This window comes from Telmatherina bonti (genome assembly GCF_933228915.1).
Source record: "Telmatherina bonti genome assembly, chromosome: 7".
Lineage (NCBI taxonomy): Eukaryota > Metazoa > Chordata > Actinopteri > Atheriniformes > Telmatherinidae > Telmatherina > Telmatherina bonti.
The window spans coordinates 20048846-20067481 of record NC_136625.1 but is presented as its reverse complement, the minus strand read 5'-3'; the positions used below and the strand labels follow the sequence as shown (position 1 = coordinate 20067481).

At 37.0% G+C, this 18636-nt stretch overlaps 1 protein-coding gene across 1 annotated transcript in view; it reads right to left on the bottom strand.

Moving 5' to 3' along the window:
- Positions 1-671: 671 nt before the first annotated feature.
- The window catches only part of st18 (ST18 C2H2C-type zinc finger transcription factor), a gene marked incomplete at both ends in the record, with an annotated part of 40553 nt that continues 22588 nt past the window's right edge, over positions 672-18636 (bottom strand). Inside the window, 20 exons of the mRNA XM_079244097.1 lie at positions 672-812; positions 942-1088; positions 1183-1286; positions 1380-1468; positions 1644-1865; positions 3221-3301; positions 3623-3685; positions 3948-4016; positions 4326-4388; positions 4980-5092; positions 6497-6742; positions 8767-8966; positions 9205-9413; positions 9959-10051; positions 10147-10237; positions 11159-11293; positions 11934-12647; positions 16531-16718; positions 16902-16932; positions 17729-17780. Coding sequence (XP_079100223.1) covers positions 672-812; positions 942-1088; positions 1183-1286; positions 1380-1468; positions 1644-1865; positions 3221-3301; positions 3623-3685; positions 3948-4016; positions 4326-4388; positions 4980-5092; positions 6497-6742; positions 8767-8966; positions 9205-9413; positions 9959-10051; positions 10147-10237; positions 11159-11293; positions 11934-12647; positions 16531-16718; positions 16902-16932; positions 17729-17780 — 3051 coding nt within the window. The remainder of the gene's footprint in view (positions 813-941; positions 1089-1182; positions 1287-1379; positions 1469-1643; positions 1866-3220; positions 3302-3622; positions 3686-3947; positions 4017-4325; positions 4389-4979; positions 5093-6496; positions 6743-8766; positions 8967-9204; positions 9414-9958; positions 10052-10146; positions 10238-11158; positions 11294-11933; positions 12648-16530; positions 16719-16901; positions 16933-17728; positions 17781-18636) is intronic.

Genomic DNA, 18636 nt, shown 5'->3' with positions numbered 1-18636 from the left:
AAGGTACAGTACTGGTGCATTGCATTTTTATTATTATGATCTTTTATCTCACTTTGTCTTACCATACATTCAGTTTCCAATAAAGAAAGCAAAAGCAATGCTTCAAAATATTGATGCTTTGAAGTTTTGGTAAGTTTTGCTTTGAAGGGCAATCCAACTTATGATCTAATAATAACTGCAATAATAGTATAGGTTTTTCAACACTAGATGGCGAAAGTATGCCATGAAACTGGAATGTGTCTCTATATAATTTACAATGTGCAGAAAGTCAAAACAGATTCTTTTTCAAACATTGAGCATTTACAATTTAGGAAATAAATAAAAATTGAGGAAATAAATACAATGATGAACAAATATAATAATAAATAGCGATAATATAAGAATGACATGAACACATACAAATTAAAATCAAGCAAACCATACAAAATAATTAAGTGCAAGAAGGGGTAAAAAATCTCACCAGGATAAACATATCAAGTGAATGCAGAAACAGTAAAAGCATTACAAATCTGGCTGGTAATTTTCTCAGTGCAGTGTGTTTACCGGGAAATGCCAAACACATTTCCAACAGCCTTGTCTTCTACATGCAGCCGAGCCAGCACTCTTCAGTAAAATAGAGCTATCTAGTGCCATGATCCCAAGTCAAAGAAACCTCTTGGTAGTTCTACAGCTTAAACATGGATGCCCTTAATAGCCTGTTTGATATTATCCAAGAGGGCCTTGCACTCTGGAGAGTATTCGTACTCCGAGTTGTTGTACATATCAGTTAATGTGTTCACATAGGCTTCAAAATTATGCTCACTGATGGGTCCCTGCAACAAAAACATGTTTGACCATTAGTGAAAACAGCACAGCAGAAAGGACAATTTGACGAAATTGAGTTTTCTTTCAGGACAGTTTTGATATAATGAGTTGTGGTTTGTGGTCAAGGCATACTGTACCATTTGAGGCAGCTGAATGTCAGTTAGACTGTTAATGAGGGTTTGGCTAAGGCGAGCAAGCTCCTTCAGAAGGCTGTCGTTGTGCTGTTCAATCATCTTGTTTTCCTCCTCAATGGTCTTCAGGTTACATTCCATTGACGAGATCTGCTTTCGGGTACAAAGCAAGGAGAAACTCATCAAATTAAATGAGCAATGATCTCAAATTGTTTGATACGGAAAGCTTGTGAGAATAAATATTTACCTGGGTTTGGAGTTGCATCATGTCTGCTTCTATTTTCATGTTGGAATCGCTGAGTTCCTTGATTTCATGATCCAAGTGTTGAATATCTTCTTTGTTTTCAACACCTGTGTTGAAGGAGATAATCTTATTTTCCACATTATGTCAGGGAAGCTCTGATGGTTCTCATGTCTACATACATTAAAGATATATTAGCTTACCACTGCTGGCTTTCAGTTTGATAGTCATCATCTCTTCATCTGAGTGTTTTTTCTTGATACTCTGTGCGTTCAGTGGACAACCTGACAAGCTAGTAAAGCAGGCCATGAAATAAAAACTTTAGTGTGTAGAATATCACCAAACTAACAAAATTTAGCCTCAACAGAGAGCATTTGAATATAGAGAAATTGTCATTGTATCGTAAGAATGTGACGTGTCAAACAGCAGCATTGTTTAGAGATAAAATGGAGGACAGACGATCTCACCTTCTGTGAGTGGCAAACACATTATTGGCATGTCCAAGGCCGTTGCAGCCAGGCAAGGGACAATGGGGCAGTTCCTGTTTATTGGCCTTCCAGGCAAAGGGCAGTCCATTGATGGACGACTCCTTCTGTCTTTTGGCAGCAAGTGGACAACTGCCTGCACTGCGGTGGGATGTGTATTTTCCCGATATATGGCCTTGCCCGTCACATCCAATTACTGGACACCTATCAGCGAGACAGACAAAGAGTTGCAGATGTTAAAAAGCTGCTTACACCACTGAAAAATGTAACTAGCTTGCATTAAGTTGCAATTTTTTGTGCTGCGACTAAACAAAATCACTCAACTGCACAAAAATATCAAGTAGTTTCATAAAAAAAAAAAAAAAAAAAATCTGAGATCATTAAAAACAACCTCTTTCAATAAATAGACCGGAAGATTTGTTAACCATTAAGTTGATTAATCCATCCAAATGCTGATTAAAAATAAAGTCGACAAAACTAGAGATGGACTCAAATAATCGCATTAACTATAAGTTACTAATCCACTAAAACTTGAGTTAGAACGAGCGCTCTGCTATGCTGAGTGCATACATTTTGAAGTGAGTGATATTTGTGCCTAAAAAAAAAAAAAAAAATCATGAGCACAACTCATGCTGAATATCATTAAGAGTTTGTCAGTTGCATTTCCAGGCCTGTTTTCTGCAGGTCAGTAATGGAGTGACATGAATTACAGATAATTGTCATGTTTCCCCTCATGCGAAAGAATGTAATTTGGAGGTGGCTAACCCGTTCTCTTATTGATAAAGGTGAAAGGTCACCTGAGATGATACAAATGGCACACATGCTGTAGAGTGCTGCTGCAAAAAGCTTGTTTCAGCATTTTGTTTCCAGACAGCACGGCAGCACTTAGAGGACAAAACAACACCAGTCCCATTACTTACATCTACCACAGGTAGGGTAGCTTGATGCAAGGCTCCCAGACAATGGAGGCATGCCATATGGCCCACTATTTACAATAATCTAGGGGCATTTGCTACACTCCCCCTTCCTCTCTCTTTCTCTCTTAATGTGTATGAGATCTACTCCAGTCTAATTCCTAAGCTCATGGCCTTGCATTAGTAATTAAAAAGTAAAATCTGGGTCCAGATGTATAAGTAAACAAGGGCTCATATATCTGACTTTGGATTTAAACTGCAAATCAATTACATTATTCTTTTTTCCAATAACACTTTCACAGACAAGAGTGATTAATGCAAATGAGTGCAATGCCATTGGCAATTCAACATTTTCTTAATATACTATAATTATAAAGAAAGCACTCAGCAAAGAGTGATAAGCCAGATATTCCATTCAGAAAATAGGGCCAACACAAAACCCTGGGAAAATCCTACAAAAACATGCTGCTAATCCTTTAGAAAATAATTCACTAATGTTGGGGCAAGAGAAGAATTATTATCTTTGTGTAACTTAATGGCCTGCAGGTATGTTGCACAAAAGCATGACGCAGTTACACTATGTTTTTCCTGTTATATTTTGAGGCTAAAAAACATGACAGCAGGATGAGGACAAAAATCTCTTACTTAAGCTCCTGCTCGTCTTTGTCGTCCTTGTTTGGTGTAAGCTTCAAACCTCCTTTTCTGGCACGTGGACATCCTGACAGGCTGCAAATGGTTGGAGACAGTCAAATAGCAGGAAGGAAACACTATTGTCGAGGTATGTGAAGAACTAAGATTAGACAGCGAACGTTGTGAGCTTTATGGATTTCCAGCTGCAAGTTTATACAAATAAATAAAATAAGTTTTCATAGATAGATAGATAGATAGATAGATAGATAGATAGATAGACAGTCGAATCTATGAAAACAAGATATCAAAAAGTGCAGCATGTTTGCAGTATAAAGTGAGACTTCCACCATCTGTTTGAACGTTTTTGCATCTGACAAATACATTCCATGCTCAGTTGCGATGATTTCTCTCTGCTACCTTCTGTGCGAAGCATAGTTCCCAGTCACATGTCCAGATCCATCACAACCAGGTGTTGGGCACCTGCAGGTTGAGAGACACAGACACCAGGTGCTTTTTACAGCAAGAAGAGCTGTGGATCCATGCTAATATGCAGAAAAGTAGTACAAATAGCAAAACAACTCCATGCTAAATACACAGAAAGCTTGCATGATGTGCAGTAGGAAAGAAAGAGAGGAGCAGAGAGGAGAGGAAAAGGAGAGAAACCCAAGCTGAAGCGATAGGAAGCTATCGAGTTTAACGTGAAAAATCCTTTAGTGCAAATAACAGTTTTCGAAACACATACTTTAGTTCCTGAGAGTTGGCTGCCATCAGTGATTTGAGTGTTTTGTCAGCCAGGGGACATCCAGACACACTAGAGAGGATAAAGAGCTAAGAGTCATTTTAATTCACTCTTTGATCACTGTTGAAATAAATAATCTTAGTACAATGTCTCAATACATATTTATACAAAAATGGTTTGAAAACACAACTTCCTCCACATGAGAAAGCTCTTTCTTGTCACCGTGTTTTAAAAAAAGGTGTCATGTAACGTAAAAACTCTACCAGCAGTTTATGACAGGTTTCCAGGTACAACAGTGAACATAATTAAATAATAAGTACAGTTTCCCATGTCTGAATATCTTCTATGTGGTGTTAATGAGAGTGTAATTAATTACAGTACCTCCGATGTGATGCATAATTCCCCGTCACGTGGCCGCTGCCGTCACAGCCTGGGGTCGGACAGCTGGATGGGAACACAAAGCATTTAATATGTAGATTACTCCACTTCCCACAGACTTTGCCAAGCTTGTACTGAACCTTTCTTTTTACACTGAGAACCTTTTCATGGGCATTAAAGAGAAACGAGTTAGTACAGCAGGAAGTTTAGTAAAAAATTTATGATTACATTCAGTTTAATAATGTCTCTGGGCACCACTGAGGAAATCTGATGGGGGGTGGCGGTTGTGGGGGGAGCTGTTCTGCAGAAACTACAGGATCCTACTTTGCTTGTGAGGAGACCCAGCCGAGCATGCACTCTAACTACAAGAGTCAAGAGTTGTGTTAAGCTTGTACAGGACATACAGGGAGAAAACTCACTTTTAAATTGAAACAATTCTTCTCCACATGAACCTGCAGACATACCAGTTACAATCATATGTGACACAAGGAGTTTCATTTGTGTGCTTTGACCCACTTTAATCAATCTGCTCTATGGTTTGAAATTGCAGTTTTTTTATTGATACTGACCATCTGCCAACTAAAAGGGAAGATCAGATTACACATATCTGACTGCGTAAAGATGCAGCAAGATGTTTCACTGCTTAACCCCACATACCTCAAAAGCTCTTTCTTTGAATCTCGTAGTAGCAGCTTGGCTTTAGGGCTTAACATACTGCCATCTCCTTGATAGTGTTGGTCCTCCAAGGAGACCTGATCGTAATCCTCCTGCTGAGAAAAAAAACAAAACAAAACCAAACAAAAAAAACAAAACAAACAATATTGGTTCAGCTGTCTTCAATGTCAAAATTCACTTTTGTCAAAATTCACAATGACCTGAAAGTGAATAATTAATAAAATCCCTGTGTAATACTCTTAAAACATTTGCCTGGGTTAGAGTGCAAGGCAAAGAGATTAAACATATGAATACGCCTACTGATGTAAAGTATACATCAGTTTAAAGTCTCACTTAATCCACAAAATGTTTACAATGTACAACCAGGAGGTAAAGATTTTTTTGTAACAAACAAGATTGTGTAGTTACTAGATGTTGTGTATCATCTAAAATAAGGGCAATGTGATCGTTCCTCATATCTATTACAAGTAGGAGCCATCACTGAAACAAAAGACACTTTTAGAACCCAGACTGCAGTTCATGCAAATAAAAAAAAAGAAAAGAAAAGATTACAATTCATGCAGACCCTCTGGGCAACAATGCAGAGAACAGATTAGCATTCATCCTCAGTGCGAGTATGTTTAATGCATTTTATAGATCAACAGCTCTGACTTGAGTTGCTACTTGGTCTTTAAAAATGTCACCATAAACGCTCTTACAAGCATTATGTGTCAGTCAGTGGGAAGATTATGACGTGTTCCTGTTTTAACTAAAAAAGTCAATGCAAACACAGAAGCAGTCATTGTTTTTATGTCTTAACTCTGATCTGGAAATTTACTATACTATATACATAATTTTACTATACTATCTCCCCCTCTCTCTCTCTCTCTCTCTCTCTAAATATATGTACATATACATATATGTATATATATATATATATATATATATATATATATATATATATATATATATATATATATATATATATATATATATATATATATATATATACATATACACACACACACACACATATAGACATATATGTACATATATGTGTGTGCGTATTTTCCTCTTTGATGTCACATGCCAGGGGAGGCTATGATATTATTGTCTCTGTGCTACTGCACAATGACAATAACATAGCACATTCTCTTGAAACATCAAAAATCTTGATATGACATCAGAATAAAAAACTTCAGTCATCTGATAAGGCATAGTAAGCCTGTAAAACTGCATCTGTAGTAAGTACTTTAAAATAACTCTGGTTGAGGATTTCTTTTAAGGTACGCATTTGATCATTAGACTTATTAATAGATCTAATTAATAATTTGATTATTGTTATTTATTATTAGTTTATTTCAGAGAAACGTTTCAGAAAATGTCTTTATAGTTAACAGAATAAAACAATAAAAGCTTTTTTTTTTTGGTTGCATTTCATTGTCCATCGTTGCCTCACCAGTCATAATCATTTGAATACATTGCCAGCTGTTGTAAATTATTCATTCTTTTATTTTTACCTCTTTGTCTGGTAAAATGTGTGCTTTGCTGAAGTTGATGGGGATGGGACTCTCCCAGCTGTCTCGCTCACTCAGCGGCTGGTAGAACGCAGGGCTGATGAGCATGCTCCCACCTTTGGCCAGTGTGGACTCAGGAGGGGACAACAAATCTTCTGGAGGTGTCTTGGCAGGGGCTTTTCCATTCTCCTTGCACTTCTTCATACTCAAGTCCAGGGTGCCATTTTCATCCACCTCTATGAGCATGTCCTACAAACAAAAAAAAGCCAATCATTCACATGTGTAACAAGCTACAGAAGAGAATAATAAATAGTCTTGCTGCAGTGAGCGTTGAAATATTAGAACAAGGATAAAAATTCAAAGCATTCTCTAATTACACTCACAGGAATGTAAATAAGACAGTAAGATGCCTTATTAATATGACAGCAGCGATACGGTAAACTTGAACCCAGCAACACTCTTCTGCAAACATGACAAGTGACTTGAAACCCAGAGCAAACAAATAATGTATTTAAATAATACATGCAGTGGTTATCTCACACCAGACAAAGTACCAAACTAAGCCAACGTTAATTCTGCTGAACACAAAAAAAATAATCACTGGTGTGTAGTTTTTCTGTGACAGCTGTGTCATCTGTTTTCTAGGACACACAACCAAGATGGCAGCTGGAGTTGGGTGGGGGTAGGGGTGGCGATGGTTTTAGGTCATCATTATTATAGCAAAAAATTAAAAAGCTTAATGTGGCATAAGTTTCCCTGGTGACAGATGTGTTTGTCGTTTTTGTGCTGAAATGCAGTAGCACGATGACTTATGGCTGTTTTGGGGTATTAAAAGTTGTACCTCATTAGAAGCTGAAATCCTTTTCCATAAATGAAACCAATTAATCCATATGTTTCATTAAACACTATACATCATTATTATTTATTCTATTTTTTGTGAAAAAGGGAAGCCCATCAATTAATGAAAGAGATAATTTTCATGAACATTGGATGTGGCTGTCCAGTTAAATTATCCTGCAATGTAATGAGGATGGGTACATAATAAAAATGACATCAATGTAAAATAAAGGGATGTGCTTAATTTAAAAAAAAAAAAAAAAAAAAAAAAAAAAAAAAAATATATATATATATATATATATATATATATATATAGATAGATATATATATATATATATATATATATATATATATATATATATATATATATATATATATATATAGATGTTAGTTTAAACTAAACACAAAAACTTAATATATTGCTGTGTTCTGTATTATTGAGTAATTAATAATTAAATCTAAGACCCTTTAATTGTATTTTAACTTATTTTCATGGTGTTAAGTAATTTTATATGTAATATTTCATTTGGTAATATACGTATGCATACAAGTTAAAGCTTCTGAAAACATATAACACTCTAAATATGGCCCCTTTTTGACATGAAAGCTGTTCTTCAATTTGTCTATCTAAGACAACTAAGCTGTAAACGAGAACAGATGATTAACTTGCTAACACTGTTTTATTCATTCAGTGGGCTGGTACCTGGTACAGGGCCACATTCTCAGTTCAACAAGCTGGGAGACAAGGATCTGTGCTGTGTAGGTGTGGAAACCTTGAATCATCTACAGTACAGTGTGCATGTATGTAACCCACAGAATGTGATCAATATTAATTATGAAGTGAGTGAATGAGTTGGGAAAAGAAAGACAAAAAAAGTTGAATACAATGCCATGTTGGACATAACAGTGGATGAAATTTTGACTCTGCACATATTTCCATAAACAGTTTGGATTTTGTGTGAATTAAACTTTTGATATGTTAACTCCCTTAGATGATTGTTTAATCCATGAGGATGCTTTTGAAGACAATCTTGTGTAGACAAACAGCCTATGCTGGATCACGGAACTAAACAAAATATCCTCTGCCATCTGCAGCGGGCAAGATGAATTTTCCGACAACAGTTCATGTATTTTACATGCCAGCTGATGTCGAAACAGAATACAATGCCACATGTTTTATCAAAAAAAAACAAAAAAAAAAAACAAGTACTTGTAATTGGGAAAGAAAGGCAGATTCTATTTTGTTCTTTTGTTGTGATTACACAAATCTTTATTTGCGTACATTAAGGCTGTATGAAGAGGAGACCTCCTTGTTTAACTGCCACCAGTGCTGAGCTGTCTTTGCCAAATCTCATCTTTTGATGTCTTTTCTTTTTATCAATGTTCCTTTAAAATGACCACATTAAATACATTTCCAAGAAGCTTAATTTGATTACCTTTGTAGAGGTTGCCAAGGGCCGACCGGCGACAGCCTCCATGTTCTTCCGGTAACGAGTGGAGAGGTTAAGGATGGCAGCTGTAGCTGCTGCAGCCTGGAGACCATCTTCCTTTTTAAATTGACTCAGTGGGCTGTGCTGACCAGAGACGGGCAAGCGACCACCCGGAGCGCCAATGAAGCCAGGATACTGCTGAGGTGCTAAAAAACAAACAATTAGCCGACCATTTTAGTTACTTGAGCACCAGGTGTTCAACCCAAACATTACAAAGAAGCGTATTTGTTGAAATCTGTGGGCTTAATTTTAACAGAAAGATCTGAAAGCAATCCTAAAAACTATATTTTATTACAGTTTAATTAACAGAAATGGGTGTTAAATAGTATAAACCATTACCCATTTTTCTGCTTTTTTTTCTGCATCAGCATATACAAAACTTACATTCAGGATAATGGGATATATCCTGGTCCTGGCTGGTCCCCAGCAATGGCTGTTTGCCGAAGACCTGTGCATCAAAGCTGGCGTAATCAAAGCGAATTCTGCTGTACTTGTCCATATCTTTTGAGAGGCTAGTTTGCAAGGCTGCTACTGGATGAGAGAGCCTGTAGTTCAGCTGGTTCATTTCAAACTTCTTTATCAAGCCAATGGGCCTAAAAGCAAGAAAAGAGATAAAAAATCATATATTGAAAAAAAAAAAACTTGTGAGAAAGCTCAACAAAAAGTGAATAATAAAGAAAATCAGTGAAATATGGACATTGTGTTTAAACATTGAGGGATGCCAGTGCTTCTGTAGACGGAGTCTGGGATCGGATGTGTGTTCTAGATCCACAGCCAGGTTGCCAGACTAATTAATATAGTGCGAGTGGGCATCCTGCCCATGATATATCCACAGGGAACAAAGAGTTCTGCGCTTTTATCATCTCTAATAGAGGAACTCATAGGACCAGTAACCATTGCTTATGTCTGTTTGGAGAGCTTAAATTAGACTGTGTGTTCAGCTGGGATCAATGAATGAAAATATTCCATTTGGACTCCTCAGTAATAATAGTCTTTATCACTTTTCTGCATAACCTCAGCTGCGAGTTTGCAACTTCACTCCACCACAGAGCTGGACTGTAATTATTTTGTCCGCATATGACTACACCAAGAACAGTGAAAAAATAACAAAACAAACAAATGTTACAAGGCATTATACCTCGGTGAGCGGTCAGGTGTTTGTCTGCTCTTCAGGCTCTCGTCATGTGGTTTGGAGACTTTCACTGCAGCAGCAATGGGGCAGCCTGAGAGACTGGTTAGGGAGGAAACCAAACACATCAGTCTAATACTGTAACTCCTCTGTTAACAGTATGGAGGTTTTCTAAAGGCTTATTCGTGTGAGTGTACCTCCGGTGGGTGCTACGGTTGCTGTTGACATGTCCCCTTCCTGTGCACCCGGGTGTAGGGCACTTTAATACGTTCTCATGCATGGCCAGAACTGAGAGGATGACAAAAAAAAAAAAATAGACAGAAAACATAAGCCTAGATAAGCAATGAAAGACGATTACAAAATCAATCCAACAACCAAGACAAATCAAGTTTAAAGGATTGAATGGTAGGAAATATATATTTATATATATATCTATCTATATATATATAGATAGATATATATACAGTAAATTTTTTAAATGGAAGATACTTTGTTTTTATGTGTTAAATGATGATTTAAATAACTGGTACATTAAAGAAATGCTGTAATGTGGCATAAATGTAAATAGCTTAGTGCAAACAGAGGCGAAACAAGACAGCTGATTATTTTCTTCAAAACAAATGCGTTGTTAAAGGTCCACTCTGTATCCTTAGAAACTTCTTTTCTGTACATATCCAATTAGTTTGTAGGAGTTGTCTATTTATTTTTGAATACGCCGTTTGCAAGCCCTTTGATTTGCAAATACTGCCTCCAGACTAAGAGCATGTGCTTTTTTGAAAAAGTTAATTACTTTTTCTGTTCCTTTTGTAACATTACTGTTTAATGTTGAATGTTTGTTGAGTTATACTGAAATGACTTAACAATCGCCAATGTAGGGGGAAAAAAAAGGAATTCAATATTCAAACATTACAACACATTACGGGGAAAAGAAAGAGAAGAAAATCCTTTAAGTTTATTTGAGAAGTTTTTTTACACATCTTTGAATTGAACTAAATGTATAAACAGGGCTTTTTTTTGTCTTTGTGCTCATGCTAAGAGGATTTCAATTACTGTGGTTGATTGTAAATTGTAAAACTGGCAGTTTTGTAGCCATAAATCATTTACTATGCTGTGTGTGTGTGTGTGTGTGTGTGTGTGTGTGTGTGTGTGTGTGTGTGTGTGTGTTTGTGTCTGAGTGTTTGTGTACACAGAGCTGTTTCTGTTACATACTCTCAGGGGGAACTCGGACTTTGTGAGGACACCCAGACAAACTCCTGTGATGTGGGTACAGGCCAGTCACATGACCAGTGCCATCACAGCCAGGAGTCGGACACTTTATATCCCTTTTATCGGTCCGTGGAGAATCTGTGAAAACAGTAACAGAAGATTTTCCAATAAGCCTTTCTTCCCTATCTTGGAGTGGAGAAAAAGTACTACATATAATGTGTTTGTGCTATTCTGAAAGTATACAGCACACAGGTCGCCAGATTGAAATATGATTCAAAGCCAGATACTTTTTTTCACGACATGCATCAATTAATCTGTCATTTTAGTTAAGGCTGCAGTTAAACGCAGAGCATTCACTTCTTAATGCCCATCCATCGAAAGATTACATCTAGGATTAAACATTTATCTGCAGTCATTTGAAGAATCAGAGGGAAACATGAGAGGTACTTTAGGAGGATTTAAGACTTATGGTCATGGTTAAATATCCAGTTGATTCCTATCAAAATCCAATATTCTGAGTAGCACCAATTCCATCAAAAAAATGTTGTTCTTCTTTATTTTAGTATGTTTATTTATTACTTCACTTGTTGCCAAAATGTTTTTAGTCCTTAAGAGGATTTCCACCCTCTGATTCCTGCACCCCCCGCATATGTTTCTTTTATTCTTTTCAATGTTTTTGAGCACCCAATCTTCCAAATCACAAACAGTCCATTTGATTTAGACTGGTGAATGTACGTGTGTTTTTCTTTAGATAAAGCAATTTCCTTTACGTTAATACCTTTCCCTCCATTGTAGTTAAGTCTACTGTCCATGTCCATAATCCTATGGTGCCTTCTCTCACTGGTCATCTGCTCCATGAGGAACCGGTCCATCTCCCTGTAGGCGTTGTGCAGAACCTGTCTCTGCTCCGTCTGCAGAGCGATGGCCTGCTCCAACAGGCTCAGGTTCACTCTTCCTCGACTCATCTCAAGGCTTCTCTCGTGGAGGCCCAGAGCCCAGCCGTCTAATCGAGGTGGCCTCTCCACCTCTGCCTCCCCCTCACTGTCATCCTCAGTGTGGAGCAGCCTGTACCTTAAAGCTTCAGCTTGAAAAATATTTGCTCTTCCCATTGCCGAACTTAATTCTGGGAGATGTTCATCCTTGCCATGGCTGCTCCTGACTGAAAGGTCTTCAGATGCTCTGGAAGGACTGCAGTTTGAGCTGTTCCCCTTGGCAGACAGAGCCACTGGCTCCCACTCAGTTTCCCTTATGTCTTCGTATGGACTCTGTGGTGATGGCGCGCCGCTCATCCTGTCCTGGCTTTGGTTGTCTTCTTCATTGTTAAAAAGTTCCTCATCGTCCTCTGTCATCAGAGGTTCACACGTGTCTGGCTCACACTGAGGAGAACAATTAGATGCAACTTCAGACCATCCGAGCGAACCGCTGGAATTCGCTGCAGCATCAGGGCAGCTGCTTTTAGAAGACACCCCATTGACCGCCTTAAAGTTTCCATCTAAAACAACAAGAAAACACTCATTATTGTGTGTGCTCAGGTCTTCAGCATAACAAACTTGTTCTGTTTTGCTCTTGTGTCACACATGATAAGAATTGTATGTCCTTGGTAATCTGCAAATCCCTTAAAGGTTTTAGATTTCATGCTACTTCACTATGAATTATATCTTGAGAAAAACATGTTTTCAAAACCATCTAGAGGATTTAAAGGAAAACATGTTGCAGTGGAAATGATAAGCAACAATCAGAAGGTTGCAAGATCTTCATGCAATTCCACCATATTTTAGCAAACATAAACCTTCCTTCTGCGAGTTTAACATGAACACCAGAGATGAGGAGCACAATTGCTTCCCACTTAGTTGTTGTCTCCATTTGAAGCAACAACCCAGTTTAGATTTAGAGATAGATTATGAAAGGATTACTGGGCACAAAACATCAGTATTTTCTTTAATATTAGTTATGTGTATACTGCAAGATGAATTGAAACATCTTGTCATCAGACAATCCTGATTTTAAAAACACACATTGATGCTTACAGGAATGAGAACAGACAAAAGTGAGGAAGATTCCTGAAAACACAGATAGAGAGAAATCTCAAACATGGAGATGAAAGAAGGAAATCTCTGCAACATGTTGTGTATGTGTGTGGAAGGAGCGAGAGGGAGTTGGTTTAGGACAAACCAGCCACACACTTCAGTTAAATAATGGACAACTTGTGTTTAATTGTCAGAGCAGTTAGTGTTGAAATCGTAGCAGTGATCTAAGAAGTGAAGAGAAATTTTAATGAAGAAGACAAATTGCAGTTATTTACATTTTAATTTTTATTAGAGTTGTAAATACAACTCAGTGTTCGGTGCAGCATATCGCTGGTTCTGTGCATGCTTATGTATGAAATTGACATCACTGCAATCACCAGCAAAGATCAACATAAAAAGGATCTGACTGAAACTTGAAATGAAATGACAAGATTTTTTTCTTTTATTTTTTTATGTTTAAATGATATTTGAGTAGTGTGTGTGATTTATGTGGATTACAGAGAATCTGCTCATTCAAACCTTTCAGTACTCTACATGTCATTTAATGCCCATATGGATGTGATGAGCAGTGAGCATACTGAGCATTTAAAAATGTTATCTTTTGCCTGCTTTATTTTTATGAATCTTTGTGGGCTGGATATTTAAGCATATAGTTGATCCAATGATCCATCATCATCTGAATGTAAGAATATAAAGTACAAACATATGCAGAATTAAGATTATTTAGTGAAAGATTTAAGCTATAAGAAAGCTTTTCTTATCTATATTGTTCTTATGTTTAAGGCATTTTCAGATCTTCGTGGGTCTGACAAAATGCTATATGGGATATTTTTATTAAAGGCCATTGGAAATCTGTATCCATTTCTCTTGAATTAAAGCAATTCTAAATAATCCCTTTCCTCAAGCTTATTTTACTAAGTGCTCTCAATAATTCAATTTGCATTAAACCCCAGCCCCTTCATCTTTTTTTAATAAATCCCAGTCATATGTACAGAAAGCCACAAGATTGTGGGAAGCCTTTACATTTTATCGCTGGGTTAAGGTTATCCCTCAGAATGCATCTAAAACAACACTTTATTAACACTACTAATCATATTAAGTCATAGTCAGTGATTAACAATGGAAAGCTATCATCTGGATTGATTCAGCAAAATCTCTTTTGATCCTCCAAAACCAGTCAAACTTATGCTCTATTAAAGCTCTTTGGACTGTGAGGGTTTAGACTTTAACTAGGATGGACAGGAGGTCTATATCCACTTAAGTAGCTGGACATTAGATTCCAAAGCAAAAGTAGGATTCAATAGATTGAGAAGACAGATAAAGATGGATTGTGTAAATCAGATCACACAGTACAGATGATGATAAGGATACAGAATTACCAGAAAGCTGTGACTTATTAATGGAAGCAATGAAAAAAAAGAAGTAATCCTTACAAAAGGGGCTTTAAAATCATAAGCATTATGTTCTGCTTATGAAACACAACTATTTTATATACATAAAATAGTTTATATATATATGTGTGTGTATATATATATGTATATATATATATATATATATATATATATATATATATATATACATATTATATATATATATGGGTTTGTGGGTTGTTTAATTTGAAAAAGTTTGGCATGCCTAATTCCTTATATATTTTGCCCACTTAAAATTTCAATATGTCACTATTGCTGACTGTGGAAAAATAAATAAAAAAACAGAAAAGGTGTCTAAAGGCAAACCCTGCTAAATGAAGAATTAAAGCCAGTTACACATATTTACATCTATGAGTGAAGCAACAAGGGTTTTTGTTTTTCATCCAGATGGACTCCCATGCCTTACACAGCCGCACGCAGGCAGACAAGCACACACACGCAAGCACACACACACACACACACACACACACACACACACACACACACACACACACATAGAAGTGCAGCAGGGGGGGAAAAAGGAAAGAGATGGAGGAAAAAAACTTGGATCCCTCTGGTGGTTTGTGTGTTGGAACAGGTGAACAGTTTGTACTCCAGAATAGCCATTACCAGCACTCTGCAGCAGGGCTGCAGTTGGCTGGAGTTGAACGCACCGTGGCTCAACCAAACAAGAGGCTTATTTTTCTCCCTTTTTGTTAAAATGCAGATATGACCAGCTTCATGTTGGAAAAATTCTTTCTGCGTCCACTTCACTTTTCCAATTTTTGTTTTCACACAGAAACCCCCCCTACAATAACAGGAAAATCTATTCAGAATATGTTTGCAAATGTTCATATTTGTTTGATACATTTAATCCATTTTAAAATATTGTCACAGTCTTGCTTTATTTTAAAGCAACTTCATTAAAAAAAAAAAACTCTTCTAAATACCAGGTTTAAATGAAAGAGAAAAAAATATGGCAGTCAATTAATGATAAAAAAGAAAACTGTCCAAACTACGGATAACAAAAAGAAAACCTGATGATACACAGTGAACTTAGATAATTGTAATGTAATATGAACCCAGGAAACAAATAAATTCCATTTCCAATGAATCCGCACAATTCGGCGAGCTACTCTCCTGGTCCATTTAACTACACACATGTGTACTATAATGAGCTGTAGACATTATGCCTAATTATGTATTAGACTGTGTTAGAGGGCCTAACAAAAGCTTTTGAAAGGGACAATTACGTTTGTTGCTTAGTTACATCGTTAAAAATATACCAAATCAGCTCAGATTATAGTGGATGAGAATGCACATGTACTCCACGAGCACTGTTGCCAAAATGCACAAAAATCAGTTCATTAAAAGTAAAATAGAAAACATTTTTGCTGTGTAAAGATAGTGTCACAAGTGAAATTACAACAAAATTTAAGCTGTTGTTGATAAACTGTTTCTGGAACCTAGCAGAAATAAATAAAATAAATAATAATAAACCAGCAAGGTAATGGAGAAAACTCATTTGTTTTTAACAATAGGCAACTTCAATAGCATTTTATATAAATGACTGAAGGAAGTTTAATTGAAATCAAAGTGAAGTGAAGCACGCCTCTGTTCAGGTTTTCATTGTATGGATTCAATGTGTCTGGAGTGGCTATTGAAAGAGGACAGATGAGGGGGTCTGAAATCTGGCCCCATCAAAAGAGGGTAAAACCACGCCAAAAATATCATGGCAGATCAGCCGTCAAACTTCAATTTGTGGACGTGAGACACAACTAATATGGACCCAGCAGTGTAGTCTTTCACTTTCACTACACAATGACTGCGTCTGCTGGCTGATGGCAGAGGGAGGGAAATATGAATGCAACAGATGGGATTTTAAAATTCAGCGTCAATTGTTCATCAAAACAGACAAAACAACAGGACATCTGTTTACCTGCTGGAGTGTCAATGTTCCTCAGCTCTTCTTTGTCCTGTGGCAGTGCCAGGTCCTCGCTTTCCTCTTCACATGCCTCGCTGGGGCTGTAGTGGCGGGGCTTCATCAGCAGGGACTTTCTCTTATTGACAGGGGCACCCTGCACCCCTTCCTGAGCGCTCCTCTTCCTCGCAACAGACCCATATGTGCTGAACAAAAAATGAAGCAGAGTCAAGCAAGGTCTCTGGTTGCTCATTTTCAAGACCAAACTATGAAAAATCAAGTCATTCTTTTGTGTGTTATAAAGTTAAAACTTTCATTATAAATCACATGTAAGATCTGGGAGTTATGAGGACAAAAAAAAAATATATCTTTACGTAATAAAATCTTACCTGTGCGCCTCAGTGATGCATTCTGCCAGCCCTGTGAAACAAAGAAAAAGATATCATGTTTACATTTCCACTACAGTGGCACAGCATCTGTCCACATATTCCTCATCAAAGGTTCATGGCCACTCACTATTTTTGGGATGTTGCTTATGAAATTTTACAATGCCCTGTGCATATTTGTTTTGTTGATAATGTTTAGGGATGATATAACCTGGGCCAATACAAGCCTTTTACCATAGATTTTACAATACCCGTGTATCAGTATAATCAGCAGAAGGGTGTAGAAGGGGACTCTTCATTGATCTGAAAAGCTTCTCATTCAGTCTGCTCATTCTCTGGAAATGCAAAAGGAGCTCATCCTTTGACAGCATTGACAACATGATCTAAAAGGGTAAATCAATTTTCCTAGGAGGCTGCATAAATCTCATTCACAAGTTCTACCACTACTTCCCTGAAGCACGACCAGTAATAATACTGATTTTTATGAATTTCCACACGTGGTAATAGCTCCAACATCAGTAGGAAGGCTTTAGAGGCCCTGAACACTTGCATAATGACACATTCAGTTTAGAGGTTTTCAATCACCCAATATATACACACTCCTTAACTGATTTGAGCCAGTGCAGTAATTTAATGAAGTTATTCCCCTCTGAATAATGAAATGATAGTGCAGTGCTCTTCAGACTAGTAAGATAATACATAAAATCGACAGTTATAAAGTTGGATTGTTGAACTGATACCCCGAACCCATGGTGATAAGTGGAATGTGTGTGTGTGTGGATGCATGTGTGTGTAGCTAAAAGCAAGCTAAAACTGAAATCTGTACTCACCTGCGCTACCGTTACATGTTTTCAAGGTTTGCTCCTCACCTTCAGAATCCATCTGTGAGTAAAAAATCAGATGTGCTGTTAACACACTTAAAGATTTCAACTAAATCAAATTATTTACCTTATTGACTTCTTTCAAATTTGAAATATTTAAAATGAATTTTAAGGGCTTCAGCATTTTGTAGATTATTATGGATTTTTGTCTGGTAAATTGGGAGTCACTCACTACCACTGAGCCTTAAAATTATGTTTTTGTTTACAACAGCATTGCAAAGAGCTTCTAAAACACGAGTGATATGTAAACACATAAAGTATAATATCAGGGAAAAAAGTTTCAAAGGCGTGTAAAAACATAATGATACTAAATAATGACATTTAAGTACAGATAGCACCACACAGTGTGTGTTTAGACAAAAATAGTTGCTAAAATCCATCCACTCTCACTGGCTGTTGCTTGTGGATCCCAAATAAAACCTATTAAACATAATTATTCCAGGCTGATGGTGGCGTATAGTGGTCACAGGCCAGTGAAATCTGTGAGTCATAGGATATGCTGTTACTTTTCCCTGGTAATGGGAAACATGACTCCTCTCTCTCGTTTGCTGTTGTGATTGAAGGCACTGACCTGTCATACATTTATAATAGGGGAGCAGGTGTGGCAGTGATGGACCTTAATTTCCTTTAATAAACCTTTTATGTGCCACACTCTTAATGCCACGCCAGGCCCTCAGAGGTCCTGCTCATAATAGGTTCATTACTTTTGATTACTACAGCCTATTGAGACAAACAACTCCCAAACACTATAGATTACATTCTGTAAAAATGAATGTACCTCATTAGTTTGAAACACTTTTTCACACAGACATGCTTCAGCATTTTGTTTGAATTTGTTTGTCTGAAGGTAAAATGTT